This window comes from Myotis daubentonii, chromosome 2 (assembly GCF_963259705.1).
Source record: "Myotis daubentonii chromosome 2, mMyoDau2.1, whole genome shotgun sequence".
Lineage (NCBI taxonomy): Eukaryota > Metazoa > Chordata > Mammalia > Chiroptera > Vespertilionidae > Myotis > Myotis daubentonii.
The window spans coordinates 213816965-213836206 of record NC_081841.1 but is presented as its reverse complement, the minus strand read 5'-3'; the positions used below and the strand labels follow the sequence as shown (position 1 = coordinate 213836206).

Here is a 19242-nt window from a genome sequence, read left to right as displayed (position 1 = left end):
ACATCAATGATGAGAGAGAATCATTGATTGGCTACCTCCTGCACAACCCCTACTGTGGATCCAGCCTGCAACCAGGGGAATGTGCCCTGGCCGGGAATTGAACCCTGACCTCCTGGTTCATGGGTCGACGCTCAACCACTGAGCCACACCAGCCGGGCAGGGAATTATTTTTGGCTCATGGTGCTTCCTTAGGCTTGTCCTTTTGCCATCTTAGGTTTCTCAGAACTGGAAGTCAGAATGTGTAGAGGCTGCAGTACTCTTCGTTTGGACCCATTTTTATCCCAATGGGGGGAACTATGTCAATCCAGATGTAAATCTGGCTTTTAAAAGGATTGCAGAAGGTACAGAGAACTTTTCCTATTGTCAAACGTACATATTTTTATTGTCGCCTCATAAACTGTTTACTTTTTTCTAAAAGAATATTTAAAATTCTTATTTCCTACCCAACGTATAATGCAGAATGAACATCTTAAAGACATTATCAAGGGTATAATGTAACTCAAAGGGGAATACGTGTGTCTTCAGAACGGGAGTGGTTTTACCAGGTGCATAAGCTGCATAAAATTCATAGTTGTACATTGATAAATCTTACCCAACAAGTCTTGCATATATGTTCTTTTGAGACAGAGGCTTATAGTTGCAGATTTTAATTAAGACCTAAATAATTGCTCATTTCACCTCTGCCTTTATTAGCTGTAGCTTTTATTAATGTGCCTCTCATAGCAATGCATACTCCGTGCAACATTCACAGATGGGAATCTGCATCTAATGCCTGACTGATGGGTGTAAGAAGGAGCAGGGCAGCAGGCAGAGCTTATCTAGAGTTTGCATATATGTGTTGTGTCAATTTACAGAAAAAGGAATGCAGACACCAGTAATAGGAATAGTGAAGCATGTAGGAAAATTAAGATTTTTAAGATGATGGAAGAACACACATACATATGCATTTTATTTGAGGGTGCTTTATTAGTGATGACCATTGATTTTTTTTTACCATTATTGACTCTTCTTTTAATTTTGAAAATATAACATTAGTTTCCTGTGAAACAACTTTTCCTCCCCAAACTTAGACATGAGGAGTTAAGACGCGGTCACTGGCATCTTATCTCTTGATGACTCAGGCATCTAGCGATCTTCGGGCCCATTATGATGCCTGTATGACGTGAGTAGCTTTTTGCACCCACCATCAGTGAATAATGGAAGAAATAAGCTTGCTTAGAAGCCATTAATTTCTATGAGCCATCCAACCATACCCAAGTAAGGCTTAAAATGGAAACAAAGATTGAGGATGCTAACTTGTGGAAGAAAGACTTAATGAGATTTAGGTCGACAAGAAACTCCACTGGGACTGGGAGAAAGTTAAGCAGCAGCACATATCTTTTGGAAGTCATATCTTGTGTCTTTAGAGGCTGATATTTGAACAAAGCAATATAATTGATTATACTCTAGTGAGACTGATAAAGAAAAAAGAAGTAACCCCAAATTACCAATCTCAGAAATTAAAAGATGGGATATCACCACACGTCCTCTGGATATTACAAAGATAATAAGGATTATTATGGACAACTGTTTGTCAATACATTTGAGAACTTATATCAATGTACACGATTATCAGAACATAACAATAATCAAACTGGCTTAAGAATATAAAATCTGAATTGTTCCATATCCGTGAAATTTGTTTTGTAATGTAAACCTTCCCATTTGGAAGACTGCAGGCCAATTGGTGAATTCTATTATGTATTGAAGGAAGAGAGAACATCAATAATGCCAATCCAACACTAATCCTTTCAGGAAACAGAGGAGAAGGGAACACTTCCCAACACGTTTTATGAGGCCAGATTTCCTTGGTACCAAACCAGATAAAGACATTAAAAGAAAAAAAAATGGAGACCGATATCTTTTTGAGCACAGAAGAAATCCTTAACCAAATATTATCAAATTGAACCCAGGAGTGTATATTAAAAGGATAATACATGACCTAGTGCAGTTTATTCCAGCAATGCAAAGTCAGTATAATGTTCCAAAATTAATCAATGTAACCATCATATGAACAGATTAAAGGGGAAAACACACCCCAATAAATGCAGAAAAAGCATTTGGTAAAATTCAACAAGTTTATATAGCAAGCAGTCTTGGAAGAAGATACAGTGTCTTGCTCTGGAGCAAAGGGCAGGTTTGGTTTCAGCCTTGGAAGCTAGAGTTAGTGACTCCCTGGAGCAGGGCAGATATGTTAACTGACCTGTATCATAAAGGTAAAATTTAGAGCAAAGGACGGGCATGCTTACTGCATTTATACAATACTAGAGGCCCGGTGCACGAAATTCATGCATGGGTAGGGTCCCTAGGCCCGGCTGGGGCCTGCCTTTGTTCTGCGCCGCCCTCTGGTGGTCAGCACACATCATAGTGAGCGATCGAACTCCCGGTCAAGGGGACACTTTGCATTATATATATATTTGGGTTCCCTAACCTCAGAGCTCTCTCCGGCAATAGAACTGACTATGGTCCTTTTCATGCTGTTTATAGGAATTGGAGAACCAATGCAAAAAAAAGGCTAATATTCTGGCTACTGCTGTTGCTGTAACAAACTGTCCTTTACCTCTGACCCAGGTGTCTCATGTCTTCCACTAGAACTCATGAAACTGTGAGGCTAACATAATAGCCTACAAGTTGAGTGACATCTCATACTGTTCACAGTTCTGGAATATATATGTAATATATAATATGTAATATATAATATACAATGTGTAATATGTAATACATAATTTATAAAATATATATATAATTCCAATTTCTAAAAAACTAGTTTAATAAATTACAGAGTAAATGTAATCATATGTAAAAGCAAATTAAAATTATTTTGTAGACAAAAAGTTCTGGCACAAAGGATCTTGAAACATTGATTTTAGAAATTTATTTACATCTCTTGGATGGAAGCAATTGATTCAGTTTACTTGGAATTCCTGGGAAGAAAGAATAATTTGTTTTAAGGTGGGAGTGCTGAATGTACTTCAGAAAAAACAGTAATTTAAAAAAACCCTGCTCCCTCCCAAAGTTGCATTGTGCTTATACAATGTATAGAAGTAATATGAATAAAATAACATGAATTTTATAAAAAAGAGCAAAACCTCTAAATAATTCCACACTACAATAAATTGAATACAAATCTTACAAAACTAAGTTGTATTCATCTTAAAAGTTCCCTTCTTTTTTAGAAAATATACTTTTATTAATTTCAGAGAGGAAGGGAGAGGGAGAGAGAGATAGAAACATCAATGATGAGAGAGAATCATTGACTGGCTGCCTCCTGCACATCTCCTACTGGGGATCAAGCCCTCAACCCAGGCATGCGCCCTGATGGGGAGTTGATCCATATATTGAATCTGCTTTATAGTTTGACGCTCAACCACTGAGCCACATGGGCCAGGTGAAAAAGTTTCCTTCTATTACTGTCCTCTGACTCATGTCCAGTAGGCTAAAGGAATCTTACTTTCTATTAATCCACCACAATGTACATACCTTTCAATTCAGGAGCTAAAGGCCTACTCCTGGGACCAGAGGTGTCTTCGTAAGTATCACAGTTGTCAAAATGGAATTTCTCTCTTCTTGATATGTAACCCATTTTTGACAGGTCACCATGCTGACCACAGATTTTTTGCATTAGATTTAAGTATTCTCTTTGAAGATTCCGCATTTCAAACTCCAAGGTGTCCCTCTCATTCTCTATACTTCTCACGTAGTTCTCTAAAAGTATTTTGTCTTCTGCAAGTCTACTGATGCTGCTTTCAAATTGTATATTTTCTTGGGTATGTTTTTTTAGTTCTTCTTTTAGAATCTGATTATCTGTTTTAATTTCCATGACCATTTTAGATAACATTTCACATTCATTGCCCATTTCGGATAAACTATTCTTATAAATACTTGCTTCTGATTTTGCATTTTTTATTTCATTCAGGAAATTCTCTTCAGTAGTAGACTGGTATGTTTGCATGTTCTCAATTTCTCTTTCCATCATTTGCCTGGCAGCAGTAGATTCTTGTAATGTTGTTTCAAGACTAAGTTTTTCATTATTGACTGTTTCTATTATTTGGAGCAGTGCCTCATGTTCAGTTTTTGCCAATCTTTCTCTCTCTTTCAGCTGCACTACCTCTAGCTGGTTTTCTTTTAGTTCATTTTCAAGTGAGCTTTTTTCCTTTAGAAGCTGGTAGGTTTTCTTCTCTAACATTTCCCTTTCATCTTGTATCAATAGAATATTTGTTTTCATGGATTCCATTTCTATGCTCATTCGATTATATTCATTATTGACAATGGCCATATCATTTTGAGTTTTGTGTTCTTTATTTTTTAGTTTATCTAATGTTTCTATCATTTGTTGTTTCTCCAAAGAAAGTTGACTATTTTTTTCCTCTAGAGTTTTATTTTGTCCTTGGAGAACATTATTTTTACTAATGACTTTTTTCAATTCTTCAATATAGTTTTTGCCATCTTCTTCTGTTTTAATTAATTGGGACTGAATAGTGTTCTTTTCTTCAACCAAATCCTTAAGTTGCCTTTCATATATTTCAATTTTCTGTATCAGAGATTGTGTGGTAAAGACCAGTGGTTTTATTTTGGTCTTAAGGGTTAGATTTTCATTCTCCAGCTCTGCTACTTTTTTCTGTATCTGTATAGATTCTTTTAGGTAATTCTGTAAGTACTGAATTTTTGCAACACACTGCTCAGTCATGGAATTGACTTTGGATGTTTTCTCATTTTCAAATATTATTGGTCCTCGTTTTACTACAAGTGGTTGCCTTTCTTTGTCTTTCATTTCATATTTTGTTGAGTCAAAGAATGACGGTGTAAATGGAAGTCTGGAATGGAATTTTAAATCTGCAGTATTCTTGTCAGTGATAGGAATTTCTTTATTGTTTTTCTCATTCTTCTTTCCCCGATGTGTTTCACTCTTAGATAATTTTTTACATTTCCTACAAAAATTCAGATGGAATTTTGACACTGATTCCCTGAGTGGGAGTAATTTGCTTATTAATGCCTCTAATTCTAAAATTCGCTTTGATTTTATATCTTCATTTAAGTTACTTTCCATATTTTCATCCTTAATATAGTTAATTTTTTCCTTGTGAATGGGGGACAGGTCATATTGAGTATTACCTTGAAAATTTGTATCCATCTTTAAAGTTTGAAGTTCATTTGTAAGTGCCAGTTCCCTGTCTTGTGACTTTTGTAGCTCTTTCTTCATTTGCTTGATAGAATGGCAAATGTCATCTAAATTTTCATGAAATCCATGCTTGGGGAAAGGCACAGTAATCTTGGAATTATCCAGAATTACTCTATCAGCTCGAGGCATAACATTTTGAGGTGCAGTAGCTAGAAAACTATAAATGTTATAATTCTTCAACATGTCAGAATTTTCTGAAGTGTTCATAATCATGTTTGAGGCTGGATTATCCATTGAAGTTCTTAGAGTTAATATGTCCTTGAAATGTATCTGGGGTGGCATATTTACACTTGGAGAGAGACTGTTGACATTATTGCTACTGAATTTTTCTTCTATTGAAGGAAGAATCCTCGAGTCCTCAAAATTATGAATTTTCTCCACAGAGAGGATTTCTCCTTGATTCTCTGTAGGCTAGTAACAATAAGAAGCACACTGTAAAGGTACTGCCATTTGCCACATGACCAACATAGTAAGATAACATTTTGTGGAGGATTTGTTTTTGCAAGCAAACGAGCATTTCAATCACATCGACAGCGAAGAAGCCCAAGTATGCTTCATTTCCTCCAGAAAATCTAACAACAGTTGAGATCTGTAACTCTGGTCTTTGCAATTTGCTTAGAAAGTATACTTATTTCCTTCAGGGGTGGGATACATGGGCCAACCACTCAATTTCAGAAATAAACATTTAACCTCTCTCAAGAGACCATCACAGATGGATGGGAAAGAGAGAAGCAATAGGCCAAATGGAAGTTTAAAGAAAAATGAACATTTCCACTTCTCGGCTATTTGTCTCCCTCAGCTTGCATTCCTAGTTCCAGATGATTCTAGGGGCTGTGAGTATCCTGCAAATGTGAGTGCGAATCAGTACGGACACAGTGACACTGGTATGGACCTGTCCTAGTGCATTTACCCCGGGTCTAGGTCAATCCTAAAGTAGAAAAACTCAAAAGTGGACAGATAGACTATAACAACTGCCCTGTATTTCATTTTCTTGGGAATCTTTGGGTATCTGGACTAAGTTAAATGCCCTTCATACACCCTCCTACGGGAAATGGGATGTTGCAGAAGTATGGGGGTAAACTCACGCCTTTTAGGGTTTTCAAGACAGGAATTTCCTTCTTTTCCTCTCTGACAATCCAGTTACCCTGTGAAAAAGGGGAAAACGTAAAGTTGAAGATAAACTGGTTGTGGTAACATTTTTGAAATACCCAAATATAGAATGATTTTGTACAGAATAACATACCTTTTCATTGTGTGTGTTGAATACTAGATTTTTTTCTGAGCCAAACTGTGGGTTTTCTACTTCAATAATACTTTTGTTCAGTATGTCACTAATTTCAGATTGTACCTTTGAAAAGATAAATCGAGAATGTTAGAATTTGATTTCAGGTTTATAAACTTATGAATGCCCAGGAGTAATAATATAATTAAAAGATAACTTTTAATTTCCCGCATGTAAAAATTCTTTCCCATCACATAAAATTAAAACTTAACTTATTGTAATCTATATAATTAAAGATATCTTTAATAAAATGATCCCCTTATTATGTGATTATAAAATTAGAAAGACTTAAGCAGTATATTCAAATAGTTTTAGATGTTTGATTTTTACATTGTTGAATGCATCAGAGACCTTTTTATCAGAGGTCTACTCCTTTGACCTCTGACATCAGAATGGAACCTAGTCTGTCACTCTCAGGAGTTTCATCTTCTCTTCCCATTCCCCTGCAATTGCTTTTAGTACAAGAATATTGGGGTGAAGTTTATATCGAATCTGCAGCAAATGAGTGTTGTGTTCTGCACCCCCAATATTCATACCCAAACCTCCTCTTTACACTACCCTGCATTCCTTCTGGATAAAGTCCATGCAGCGTTGGTGATGCAGATCCCACCTCCAGCTCCAGGCATGGTAGGTGGCTCAGCCCTAACCAGTGGGAGCATTGCCTCCCCTGGCACGTGACTGGTTCCAGCACCGTATGTGACCGGACCTGGGCCAATCAGAATCAGGCCGAGAAACCTCAGTATAAACCAACCAGGAAGAGGGAAAAGCATGGTGGTTCCCTCTCTGGCTGGCTGGGATCTGGAGGGAGAAAGGTGTGAACTCCTAGCAGCCCCTCCCTCACTGCCTGGAGTCTGAGGATCCATTGCTGTGGAAAGCAGATACTTATCTGATGACCTGAGTCCTGATCACATGACTTCAGCCTTCCCTGAGTGAAAATCCCTAGGGTTTTCAGTTACCCCAGCTAGTGCACTTCCCCCCTTAGTCAGTTTGGGTTAAATTTTGTGTCACTTATTATTATTTTTTAAAAATATATTTTTATTGACTTCAGAGAGGAAGAGAGAGAGAGACAGAAACATCAATGATGACAGAGAATCATTGATTGGCTGCCTTCTGCACGCCCCCCACTGGGGATGGAGCCTGCAATACCAGTATGTGCCCTTGACGGGAATCAAACCCGGGACCCTTCAGTCCGCAGGTGACCCTCAATCCACTAAGCCAAACAGGCTAGGGCAGCTTTTGTATCATTTATAATGAGAGTCCCTGTCTGTAGACTATATTCAGTCAGTCTAAAAAACAACCAGTGAGCGCCATTTCTTTTTGTCTCATATCCAAGTATATATAACAGAATATCGTTTTCCCCAAATTTTGAGCCTAGAAATGTTGTGGCCTCTGTTATATTACATTCTGTATCGGCTGATCAATTGGCCAGTGGTCATCAGTTAGAAATGTGGAGGATCGTTTCCGTTTGGATATTTCCTGTGTGCAGATGAAGCGAAACGTACCATGCTGACGTTCTGCAAAGTCTGTATTCGGAGAGCTTGAAATGATTCCAGTTGATGCTGAAGGGCCTGCAACACAATTAACAAGGTGTGAGATTGATTTTGAGGGAGGTGAACATGTGCTTGAATTGTTATGATTTTGGGTTAATATCCCCAAAGATGCCATTTAGCAGGAGGGACCCCAGGACGGTCAGTTGACTCACGGTCTTCGCCATTCTTGCTAACTCTCCAATGCGTTTTTCGTGAAGAGTCTTGTGGAAATAGGCACTTAGAAATTATTTATTCTGAAAACGATCAGCTTTCACAAACATGTTTGGAGAAAATAAATCACACTCACTTTCAATGCTGATTGTGGTTGAACTTGATTTTCTGATTCTGCTGTGCAGCCATATTCTAAAAAGAAAAAATTGAACAGCCGTGTGACTTCTTTTCTAAGTTTTGTTTTTAAACAGCTGTAGTGGAAAGCAGTCTCCTGTTCTGGATGGTGAGACGAAGAGATAATGAGAATTTGAGGTGCACATTTGGAAGAACCCAAGGCTAGTCACATAATAAGTTAAAGAAATAATTGTTTTCACTTAAAGTACCTAGTTGAGGTTGTAAAAGTGGTTTTACTGTACTTGTAACACCAAGCTTGAAACTTTCAAAAACTCGAACATTTTTGTTTGTTTCTGGGATATACACACACACACACATATATATATACACACACACATATATATAGTTTATATATATAAACTATATATATATATTTTTTTTTTGGGTAAAAATACTAATAATCCTCATGTTATGAGAGGACCTTGGCAAACTACTGTATGGGTCTTAGTGTCTATGAAACAGCCATGTAATATCCTTTCTCCTTATCATGGAAAACAAGTTGGATTAACGGAGCCTAAGTTTCGCCAGGCTCTTACAGTCAGAGTGTAAAGACCCGCGTGTTCCTTCCCAGGAAGTCGGTCACAGATCTGCATCAGGGGAGAGACTACATGCATTTCCTGACACACACCCCTCTTTTGTTCCAGTGGTTGGCTACTTCCTTGCTTTGCAAATTTTTATTAAAGAATTTAAAAACAATGCAGTGTCTGAATGAAATGAAAGTTAGGAGAAAATGTGCCCCTCGGCTGACAAGTTCTGCCCTATGCGAAGGTTGTGTTGTTTTTTTTAAAAAATATCTACTTTTGCCCTCGCTGGTTTGGCTCAATGGATAGAGCGTCGGCCTGCGGACTGAAGGGTCCCAGGTTCGATTCCGGCCAAGGGCACAGGCCTGGGTTATGGGCTCGATCCCCAGTAGGGGGTGTGCAGGAGGCAGCCAATCAAGGATTCTCTCTCATCAGTGATGTTTCTATCTCTCTCACCTTCTTCCTTCCTCTCTAAAATCAATAAAATATACTTTAAAAAAATATCTACTTTTGTTATTTTTATTTATTTATTTTTAATCCTCACCTGCAGATATTTTTTCCCATTGATTTTTAGAGAGAGTGGGAGGGAGAGGGAGAGACAGGGACACCGATGTGAGAGAGACACATTGATTGGTTGCTCCCTGCATACCCCTGACCAGGGCAGGGAACCTGCAACCCAGGTACGTGCCCTAGACCAGGATTGAACCTGGGACCCTTCAGTCCTCAGGCTGACGTTCTATGCACTGAGCCAAACCAGCTAGGGCCCTAAGCCAAGGTTGTGAGAGAGGTCAGCAGATTGCCAGATCTTCCATAAGCTGGTGGCAAAGTATGACCCCCTCCCTGCTCACTGGCCCTCATCACCGGGAGGGCAACTCGGGTTCAGAGCCTGGAGCCATTTAGCCAACTGAAGAATCCCACCTTCATGGGGGGCAGGCAGGGACAGCAGGTCCATTGGGTGTGGCTCAGCCTTGCATCTGACTGGGGAAGAAACGGGCGTCTGAAACGTTGATCTCAGGTGAAAAGGAACTCGATGGGAGGCTGGACCTGTGCAGCGAAGCTTCCTAAAGGTTTTCAGACCCTAAAACAACCTCTGCTAATGTACTCGGATAGATCAAAATGCAAATCAAAAAGACGTGTCTCCCAGAATCCCACCACCCAGAGCTAACTGTTGTTAACTTTGAGTACTCCCCGCACAGCCCCCTCCCCGCCCCGCCCCAGGCATGTAGGTGGAGAAAACAGAATGATTTTACAACAGTGGGATCATATCACACATGCTACTTGAAAATAAATGGCACCAAATTTATAGTTAATAGAATAAAAACTACACATTATTGCTAGCATTCGGATCTCTTTTCACCACATGAGAGATTATTTCCTCTGAGATCACTCTAAGCTAATGAAAATATATCAGGAAAAGGATTATGAGTTTTGGGTTTTAATGTGTTTTTTTTAATAACAAGCATTTCTATTGTATTCAGTGTTGATTTACTCCCTGCCAAGAAAGGGAGCACAGTTATGAGAAAATGAGCATCATACTTCCTCCCACAGCTGCTCCCCACTTTTTATGATATTTGCTAGTTATATTGTCTTCACACTGTGAAGTTTTATGATGTTTAATTTTGCTCTGTAACCATAATGTCCACAAAGCTGTTTAACACAGAAATAGCATATTATTATTGCAAATATTTTCAGCCCAATTTTGTTCTTAATGGATTTACTGTCCCCAATTCCATCTCCTTCTGGCACCTGCAGCAGCCACCTCCCTTTTCTGCACACATGTCCTTGGTCTCATTAGGAGGCCTTGCAAGTTCAAGGCTGAATACAGGACTTCTTTTGCTAAAACCAAGTAAGAAAAAGAAATCTAAAGACTTAGTTAAGGGATGTAGTAAATAAAAGATTATAAAGAAAGAACATGGAGTTTATATACTGGCCTAGATTTTGTATCACTTATAAGGCGAGTCCCTCCCTCCATCTCTTCTTTCCTGACCACAGTATGTCTGCAGTTCCCACGCTGCTACTTTTCCTATGGCTCACGGGCAACCTGAGCAACTCTGCTCCGAATTTCTCTCATCTCTCATCGCCCTCCCGTGAGCCCCGGGGTCTAGCCCTCTGCGATGCGGTTTCAGTTTCAGAGCCATTGTTTTCCTCTGCACTTTTCTGTGGCCTCATGCTTAGGGGCGTGCCTGGGGGAGGGGGGAGCATTTGGAGCGCGTGGAGCCTTTGTTGGAGGACGTGATTTCTGCTGTTGTGTTGTTCCCTGAGACTCTTTTTTTTTTTTTTAAATATATTTTATTGATTTTTCACAGAGAGAAAGGGAGAGAGACAGAGAGTCAGAAACATCTATGAGAGAGAAACATCGACCAGCTGCCTCCTGCACATCCCCCACTGGGGAAGTGCCCCCAACCCAGGCACACGCCCCTGACCGGAATCGAACCTGGGACCTTTCAGTCCCCAGGCCGACGCTCTATCCACTGAGCCAAACCGGTTTCGGCTCCCTGAGACTCTTGTTAGAAATCCAGTGAGAGGTGCATCCTGTTTCCACAGGAAATACTCTAAAAAAATATGATTTTATTGATTTCAGAGAGAGGAAGGGAGAGGGAGAGATAGAAACATCAATGATGAGAGAAAATCATTGATCAACTGTGTCCTGCATGCACCCTACTGGGGATCGAGCCTCCAACCCAGGCATGTGCCCTGACTGGGAATCGAACCATGACCTCCTGGTTCATAGCTCAGTGCTCAACCACTGAACCACGCTGGTTGGCCAAGGGCAGTTTCTGTGCAGTGAGAGGGACAGAGCCCAACTGAAGTGTCTTGAGAAGATCTGTCCAGCACTGAGTATAGGCACTTCTTTCTCACTTCACTATGGAAGCGAATAGGTGCCTAATGGAATAGATGTGAAGATCTGTTGGAAGAGATGTGAAGATCAAGAAGGATTTTTCAAGCTTGGGAGCATCTAGTGTGCCTCCTTGCTGCTGGCGCCTCATAGGAGACAGGGAGGAGGAGATTCGGAGAATGAGGGAGGCTGATGGCAGAAGCTGAGAGAGAATTGCAGGAGAGAAAGGAGTCGTAGGCCAGGACCTTTGATTGAAACAGGGGAGGCAGAGGGTGTGGGTGCCCAGCTAGGCAGGCTCGCAGATTGGAAGGCTGAGGGTGAAGGGGTTTGGGTCTGGCTGCTTCTGTTTGTTCCTGTAGTATGAGATCCTGTTACCAGCTGAGCGGGAGTGGCAAGAGGCGTGGACACACGAAGAGTGAAATAGTTATCTTGGAGAGGGTTTGGAGAAGCATTTTCTGGGAAATTAAGTAAGTTTCCCCAATAGCGCTGAGCTCCGTGGTGTGACTCAGAGTGTTTTCCTAGCAATGTTCAGCAGACTCAGTGACGGCACAGAGCAGGCAGAGGGGTGGATTTTTCTGTTTTTCAAAAAGCTATTCAAGTAATTTTTGTTCTTCTTATGTGTTTCTTATAGCCGCTGTGCATTTCCAAAGGAAAGAAATACTTAAAGAACCATAGAGAATTCTGGAATCGGAAGAGAACTTATCGCAGAAAGCAGCACAGGAGAGAGAACACAATCTACACGGCCATTTAGGTCCCTGCAGCAGGCACAGCACTGGGCGGGGTGCAGACCGCGGAGAAGCTCAGGGGCCAGCCCTGAAGAAGCTCCCACTCCCGGGAGTGCACGAACTAGGGTTCATCCTACGTTAGACGTCAGTTCTCTAGCTGTGTCCCCTGGACATGTCAGAAGTGAGAAACAAGGTAATTACAGTGGAATGGCTTTGAGGCGGTTAAGTGAAGGTCTGGGGGATTTACTCTGAAGCCTGCAGAAGATTAGGTCACACTCAGTGCACACAGGAAGTCTTGGGTGCAGGAATCCCGTGCTGGTCTCAGCTCTCTGGGTCACCCCTTCTCTCAGCACCTCTGTGCCTGGATCACCCACATTCCACATGTAGGTTATGTGACCCCGGAGGTCCGAGCCTGGCCCATCAGCTCGATAGCGCCTTCCACCCACGGTGCTCTGCTTCCTCCCTGGTGGTCACTCTGATCCCCAGGCCTTCTGAGGAGCCTGCAGCCTCGGCAAGAGACTCCCACGTTCCGATTCCCTGCTGGCTGGGTATTCGCACACGCCCTCTGCACGCTCATGTGGAGCTTGTGGGTGGAGCTCTGTGGTTGTTTCAAACACCCTCCCCGCAGAATACCCAGTCGTCCGTAAATATTTGCTATAAGAAGTATTGCTTTTGGAAAAAGGATATGTCTTTCTGGTGTCTCGAAAAAAATCAACAATACACCAACCGTTCCTGTTTGGTGTTGAGAGAACCAGTATAGTGCAGTGTGGTGTTTAAGGCCTGGATCTGGACCAACCCCACTGAACGCTGGGCTCTGTCACTTGCTACCTGTGTGACCTTGGGAGTGTGTGGACCTCTCTGAGCCTCAGTTTCCTCACTCCTAATACGGGGATAATGGTAGTACCTACTTCATAAGGTTGTGAGATCAAATGAGTTGATACATTTAAATGCTCTGAACATCTGGCACGGAGTGATGCGCTGTATTTGCTGTTCTTAATCTGTCCCATATATTAGCTGCTGGCAGTACGCATGTGTTGGGAGCACCCCAATTGCGCCAGTGGATTTAAGCAATTGACCCGATACCTGTAGTAAAAAGCAGACGCGTTTCTCACGCCCTCGCCCTGGGAGCTGTGGTCCCCGGGAATTTACCTGTTTCACTGCCAGCACTTTCCTTTGCCCCCTCAGAGGAATTTAGGATCTTGGACGCTGAAAGGAGGACGCAGTCAACTTCATCCCTTTCCTGATGATGCTTTTCTGCAACAGAACCAGACATGGCTTTTGGTGTTGGTGGGAGCAGGGAGGCGGGGCGCGGGGATTCGGGACGCCGATGCCCTAAGCGGCCACCAGAGGGCGCGCTGGGGCCACGCAGCGGCGGCTGGACCAGGCGGCTTGGGGGCTGGAAGCGGTAGCTGGGCGCAGGGATGGAGGCGGCACTTTCCTGGGGTGAGCCGGGTGTGCGGGTGTGCTGCTAGTCAGGAAGACCGATGGTCTAGATGGGATGGTCTAGTAGAGTCTAGTAGACTCTAGTAGACAGTCTAGGGGATGAAGGGGCCGCGCCCGGGGAGGCGGCCCCCTCCGTCCCCCACCCACTGACCACAGGTTCCCTTCAAGGGGACTGACCTGGTCCAGGCTCTTACCCGGGCTCATTTCTGCTGCTCAAGCTCTCTTTTCTTCCCAACTGCCTTCTCCCCTGCATTCCGCTCAGTAGCTTCCCGCTGGGGCAGCCCGTTGCCTAGTAACCGGATGGCTTGGACGCCACCTGTGCACGTGGGCGCAAACATGGGTGGGGGTAGGGGGAGGAGGAAGGCGCGCGCTGGGGTCCGGGGTCCTGGGCCCGGGACACCCCCCTTCCCACCCCAGCCGCTCCTGGGACAGCTGCAGGTGAGAAGATCCACCCTTTGCTGTGCCCCTCAACCTGGGGACCGGCTCCCTAGGGCGGCTTTCTCCTCCCCGTCTTCCTGGTGGCCCAGAACTTGCTGGCCCAAAGCTGGGCTGAGAAAAGGGAATGTGTGGAGACAGGCAAACACTTAGGGGCTTTTGCCTTTTTTTAAATCTCAGTTTCATTGTTTGCTTTATGCTGTCTTGTTCCTCTTATTTCAATGCTTTCATCAGAGCAGTTTCAGCTGTGGGGGTGTGAACGGCCCAAGACCAATATTGTAAAGGGCTTTGGTTTGCTGTGGTTAAGAGAAGACACCTATTTCCAATAATGAACTTAACATAGCGATGCATTAAAATACACATTAAAGCTGTGGCCGCATGCTAATGCCCTGGGCAAACCATCGCTGAGGTGCGTGTGGCCTTGGAGGCCGGAGGGGTCAGCTAAGGGCTGGTTGGCCCACAGTCCATTTTTGTCCCGCTCAGAAAATGACGCTCTTTAAGTAAACGTTTTAAATGAGTAGATATTAATTTTGCAATAACATCCATTACAGATTTTGAAGGGAAAATGTAGACCCAAAATACCCCCCACTGCACAATGGCTCAATACTCCGGATTACATGGACACGCTTCAGTGGGCCCAAGAGAGCATTGCAATTTGGAAATTAACATCGATATATACTTACCATCTGTCATCAGACCCCACGCAAGTTTCACCTGTTCTCCTGATAATGCCCTTTATACAAGTAAAGGGTCCCGTCCAGAATCTTGCACATGCAGTTGTCATGACACGTGTCTCCACTCAGGGTCTCACGGACTCGGCATTTCCTACTTTATTCAGTGGATGAAAGCGGATTCTTGTCTGTGGTGAACCTGGTGTACACGGCTGCTTACATGTCCCTGACTGGGCCCGTGGGAGTTTCTCTAGCTGGCTTCTGTGTACTTCCGACCCGTCTCCCTCAGTCTGACCCATCTCCCTCAGTCCGACCCGTCTCCCTCAGTCCGACCCGTCTCCCTCAGTCCGACCCGTCTTCCTCAGTCCGACCCGTCTCCCTCAGTCCGACCAGTCTCCCTCAGTCTGACCCGTCTCCCTCAGTCCGACCCGTCTCCCTCAGTCCGACCCGTCTTCCTCAGTCCGACCCGTCTCCCTCAGTCCGACCCGTCTCCCTCAGTCCGACCCGTCTCCCTCAGTCCTGGAGCACCTCTTTGTGTTCTTCACGGACCAGATCTCCTAGGCTCCTCCCGTCCTCTGCCTGCCCAGCCTGTGAGCCGGCCATTTCTCAAGGAGCCTTTGCCTCTTTGAGAGGAGAATGGTTTTCCACAGCCAGCATGTGAGTGCTAAGTGTGCATGTGGCTACCCAGGCGTAGCTGCTCACAGGCTGTCTCAGTGGACAGAGCCAGGGAATGTCTGTGTGCACGTGTATTTACATTTACCTTTATGAACACACACACACACACACACACACACACACACACACACACCTGTATTATCTATCTATCTATCTATCTATCTATCTATCTATCTATCTATCTATCATCTATCTATATTGAATCCCATGTGTTCACAATACCCCTGGTTTAACATCACAGTGGTCTTTCTCGTTTTCTCCATTTCCATGTTTGTAATTTACCAGCAGTGAGAAAGTTGAATCTCCTTATCCTTTATACACTTACTAGGGGCCCAGTGCACGAATTCGTGCACCTTGAAAGGAACTGTGGGCCACAAGGCTGTGGTGGGCAAAGGGGTGGGTCTCGGCCCATCCTCCACACCCCTGCCTGACCCCTCCTGCCATGGCCCCTGGTCCCCTGTCCGCCGGCACCCCGGGTCCCGCTGCCACCACTCCCATGTGCTGACTGCGCCAGCCCCGCTCACACCCGCTGATGGCATGGAGCGATTGGGGCCAGCGCTGGCAGTGGGTGTGAGCAGGGCTGTCGCCGGCAGCGGGTGCAAGAGGTGGCTGCCAACCCCGATTGTCCCTCAGGAGCAGGGAGAGGTGGAGAAGCCATGAGGAGTGATCAGGACCAGCACCAGGCGCCGGCAGTGGGTGTGAGCAGTAGCTCCGGTGCTGGTAGCAGGTGTAAGCGCCAGGTGCAACTGCAGCACGTGGGAGCAAAGAATTTTCAGTAACCACCAGAGGCTCACCCCAATGACAGTGACCTGAGCCCTGCCTTGGTCTGGCGCCCCTGCTCACCTGCTCCACCATCCTGCCATGGCTGACGCCCACCATGTTCCGCATTCTGCTGCCTGCTGTTGACGCCTGCCATGTTCTGCGTGTGCCTCCTGGTGGTCAGTGCATGTCATAGCAACTGGTTGTTTGGTTGTTTGGTTGTTCTGCTGTTCAGTCTATTTGCATATTAGGTTTTTATATATATAGATGTGAGCAAGGCCCTTGTAAATATTCGTTCTCTCAATGCCAGTCTCTCACCTAGCCCCCATGAGGAGGCCCTGGTCATCCCACTCAGGTTCCAGGACCCTGCATGGCCCCTTCCCTCCTGCTCTGTTTAGACCAGTGATGGCGAACCTTTTGAGCTCAGCGTGTCAGCATTTTGAAAAACCCTAACTTAACTCTGGTGCCGTGTCACATATAGAAATTTTTTGATATTTGCAACCATAGTAAAACAAAAACTTATATTTTTGATATTTATTTTATATATTTAAATGCCATTTAACAAAGAAAAATCAAACAAAAAAATGAGTTCGCGTGTCACCTCTGACACGCGTGTCATAGGTTCGCCATCGCTGGTTTAGACTCTGGACCCTGCACCGGGCCTCCTCTCCTCCTGGACACACTCCTCACCCGACTTGGGCTCTGCCGCCCTCTGCTGCCTCCTCTGGGGGGAAGACCGACGCCCTCTGGGCTCTGAAACCACATACCAGCCGTTCCCACGCAGGGCCACGTGCACTCCCCCGAGCTCTGCACACTGAGGCCGCGCTCCCCACAGTGGGTGCCCTCCTTCCCTCCTTGGGATTGGACGCCCCAAGTCTGCTTTTGCGAGGGCGTGAAATGGCTCTTCCATGCTCTTATAGAAGCGCTGTCTCGTTTCGCCTTTCATGCTTAGATTTGCTATTCACCTGGAACCGATTTTCATAAACTGTCAGGTAGGCGTCCATATCCATTGTCACTCGCCTGCCCCTCCCTTTGTTGTAGAGAATAATGTCCCACACCAGCGATCTACTTCATTACACTGTAAAATGTGTTTCCTTATGTGCCCTGCCATCCTACCATCCTACCATTTGAGCCTAAAGTTCCTCATTCCCAAGTTGCTAAAGCCAAGTACAATGACATTTGCTTGCCGAGCACATGCATGAGAAGAGACACAAGGGGCGGATAAAGAAGTCCCCTTTGGCTGTCCACAGTGAGAAAACCCCGTCCTCCCGCGTGGGCCCCGAGAAGCCTGGCCCTGCAGAGCCCCGCGGGCTCCCGACGGCCGTGGAGCGCTCAGGTTTCAGCGGTAGAAATGAAGGGCCCGTGATGCTCCGGAAAACCTGGCCCGAACGCGAGCATGTGTGACACTTGCCGGGGCCCACCTGTCACTGGTCCTGCTCCCGGACACTGACCGGCTCACCATCCCATTTCACATCGGGAAACACGGTTTAGAATCAAGACACCTGTCCTGGGACGTTAAGTCCCCTCCCTAATGTAATGAGGCGCCCAGTATTTCCGCTTTTGGTGAACGATTCTTGCGTAGACTCAATGGTGTTGAGAATTGTGGAATTATATATAAAAAAGGTTATTTCCCAGATTTATGTGGGGGACAGTGACATAGGGGAAGGTCAGGGACTTTTCAAATACTCGGTGACTGGTCAGCGCTGGACTTCCTGATTCTGAAGCCCTGGTGTTGCCCAAATCATTTTATTTTAAGGTTTCCCCCTCCCCCATAACAAATTACAGTTTAAGGAGATAGGACAATATTTCATCCACATTTTACGAACTATAGAGGCAATTATCGTGAATGCCAGAGCTGAAGTTCCTGTTTCCTGATAGGACATCACCCTCCCCAGATCAACCTCCTCGGTGTGGAATGCACTTTCACCTGCGGACGCACAGCTGCGGGTCCAGGAATCCGGAACCAGTGCGAGAGCAGGCACCCCAACAGGCTGGGCCGGTCTATTCTTAGCCATGGAGTGCCCGGCCGAAATACTTCTGGGTTCTTTAGCTTCCGAAGATCTTTTCTTAATCCTGAGATCACAAGCTGTGGTTAGTCATAGCTGAGACCCATGGTATATGCAACAGTAACCACGCCGCTCCTCGTACGTAACAAGTGTGGGCATTTGTCCTGAGCCTTGTGCTTTGGCCAGAGAAAGGGGGCCGCTGTGCCGGTGACGTAGGGAGTCGTGGCTGGGTTGTGGGCCTCCGACAGCTCAAAGGCTTGATCCAAATGCAAACACCTCCAGGCCAGCCTTCTGTAAGTTTCCCCTAGTGTCCATTTTAACCTGGTTCTGTCTATTCAGAAAAACGAACCCCACGACTCACTGAGGACTGCCACTCGCCTTGGCTCTCGGGAAGCTTGTTGCCACTTGGAGAAGGCTTATGGTGGGGATGCTGGGGAAGGGAGTGGCCTAATCTGACACCTTTGGGTGCTAAAGGGATGGACACAGAGAGACAGCAGGCAGCGTGGGAAGGAGCAGATGTGAGGGCAAGGGCTGTTTTTAGAACGGCATGGCCATCTGAGCGTGTTTGCAAGCTGAGAAGGGTGCGTGCGGGGCAGAGAGAACCGGAGCGGGAACCCTGAGCTGGAAAGGGAACTGGAGGGGCAGAGACACAGGCCGGCGCTGGACCAAGAGGACCGAGGATGAGCGGGGTCTGCCACGCGCGCGTGGGAAGCTTTCACATTCTGTAGCGACGAGGCAGCTGAGCAGTGGGAAGGAGGCCCTTTCTGCCCCACAAGGCACGGGGGCAAATAGTGCAG

At 44.9% G+C, this 19242-nt stretch overlaps 1 protein-coding gene across 1 annotated transcript; it reads right to left on the bottom strand.

The window, feature by feature from the left end:
- Positions 1 to 2876: 2876 nt before the first annotated feature.
- Positions 2877 to 14238, bottom strand: CCDC110 (coiled-coil domain containing 110). Its single transcript, XM_059681112.1, has 6 exons — positions 13606 to 14238; positions 8337 to 8392; positions 8003 to 8068; positions 6462 to 6566; positions 3520 to 5629; positions 2877 to 2963 (listed from the first exon to the last, which is right to left on the bottom strand). Exons 1-6 carry the CDS (start codon positions 13727 to 13729, stop codon positions 2914 to 2916), a joined length of 2511 nt encoding a protein of 836 aa, XP_059537095.1. The 5' UTR covers positions 13730 to 14238; the 3' UTR covers positions 2877 to 2913.
- Positions 14239 to 19242: the final 5004 nt, after the last annotated feature.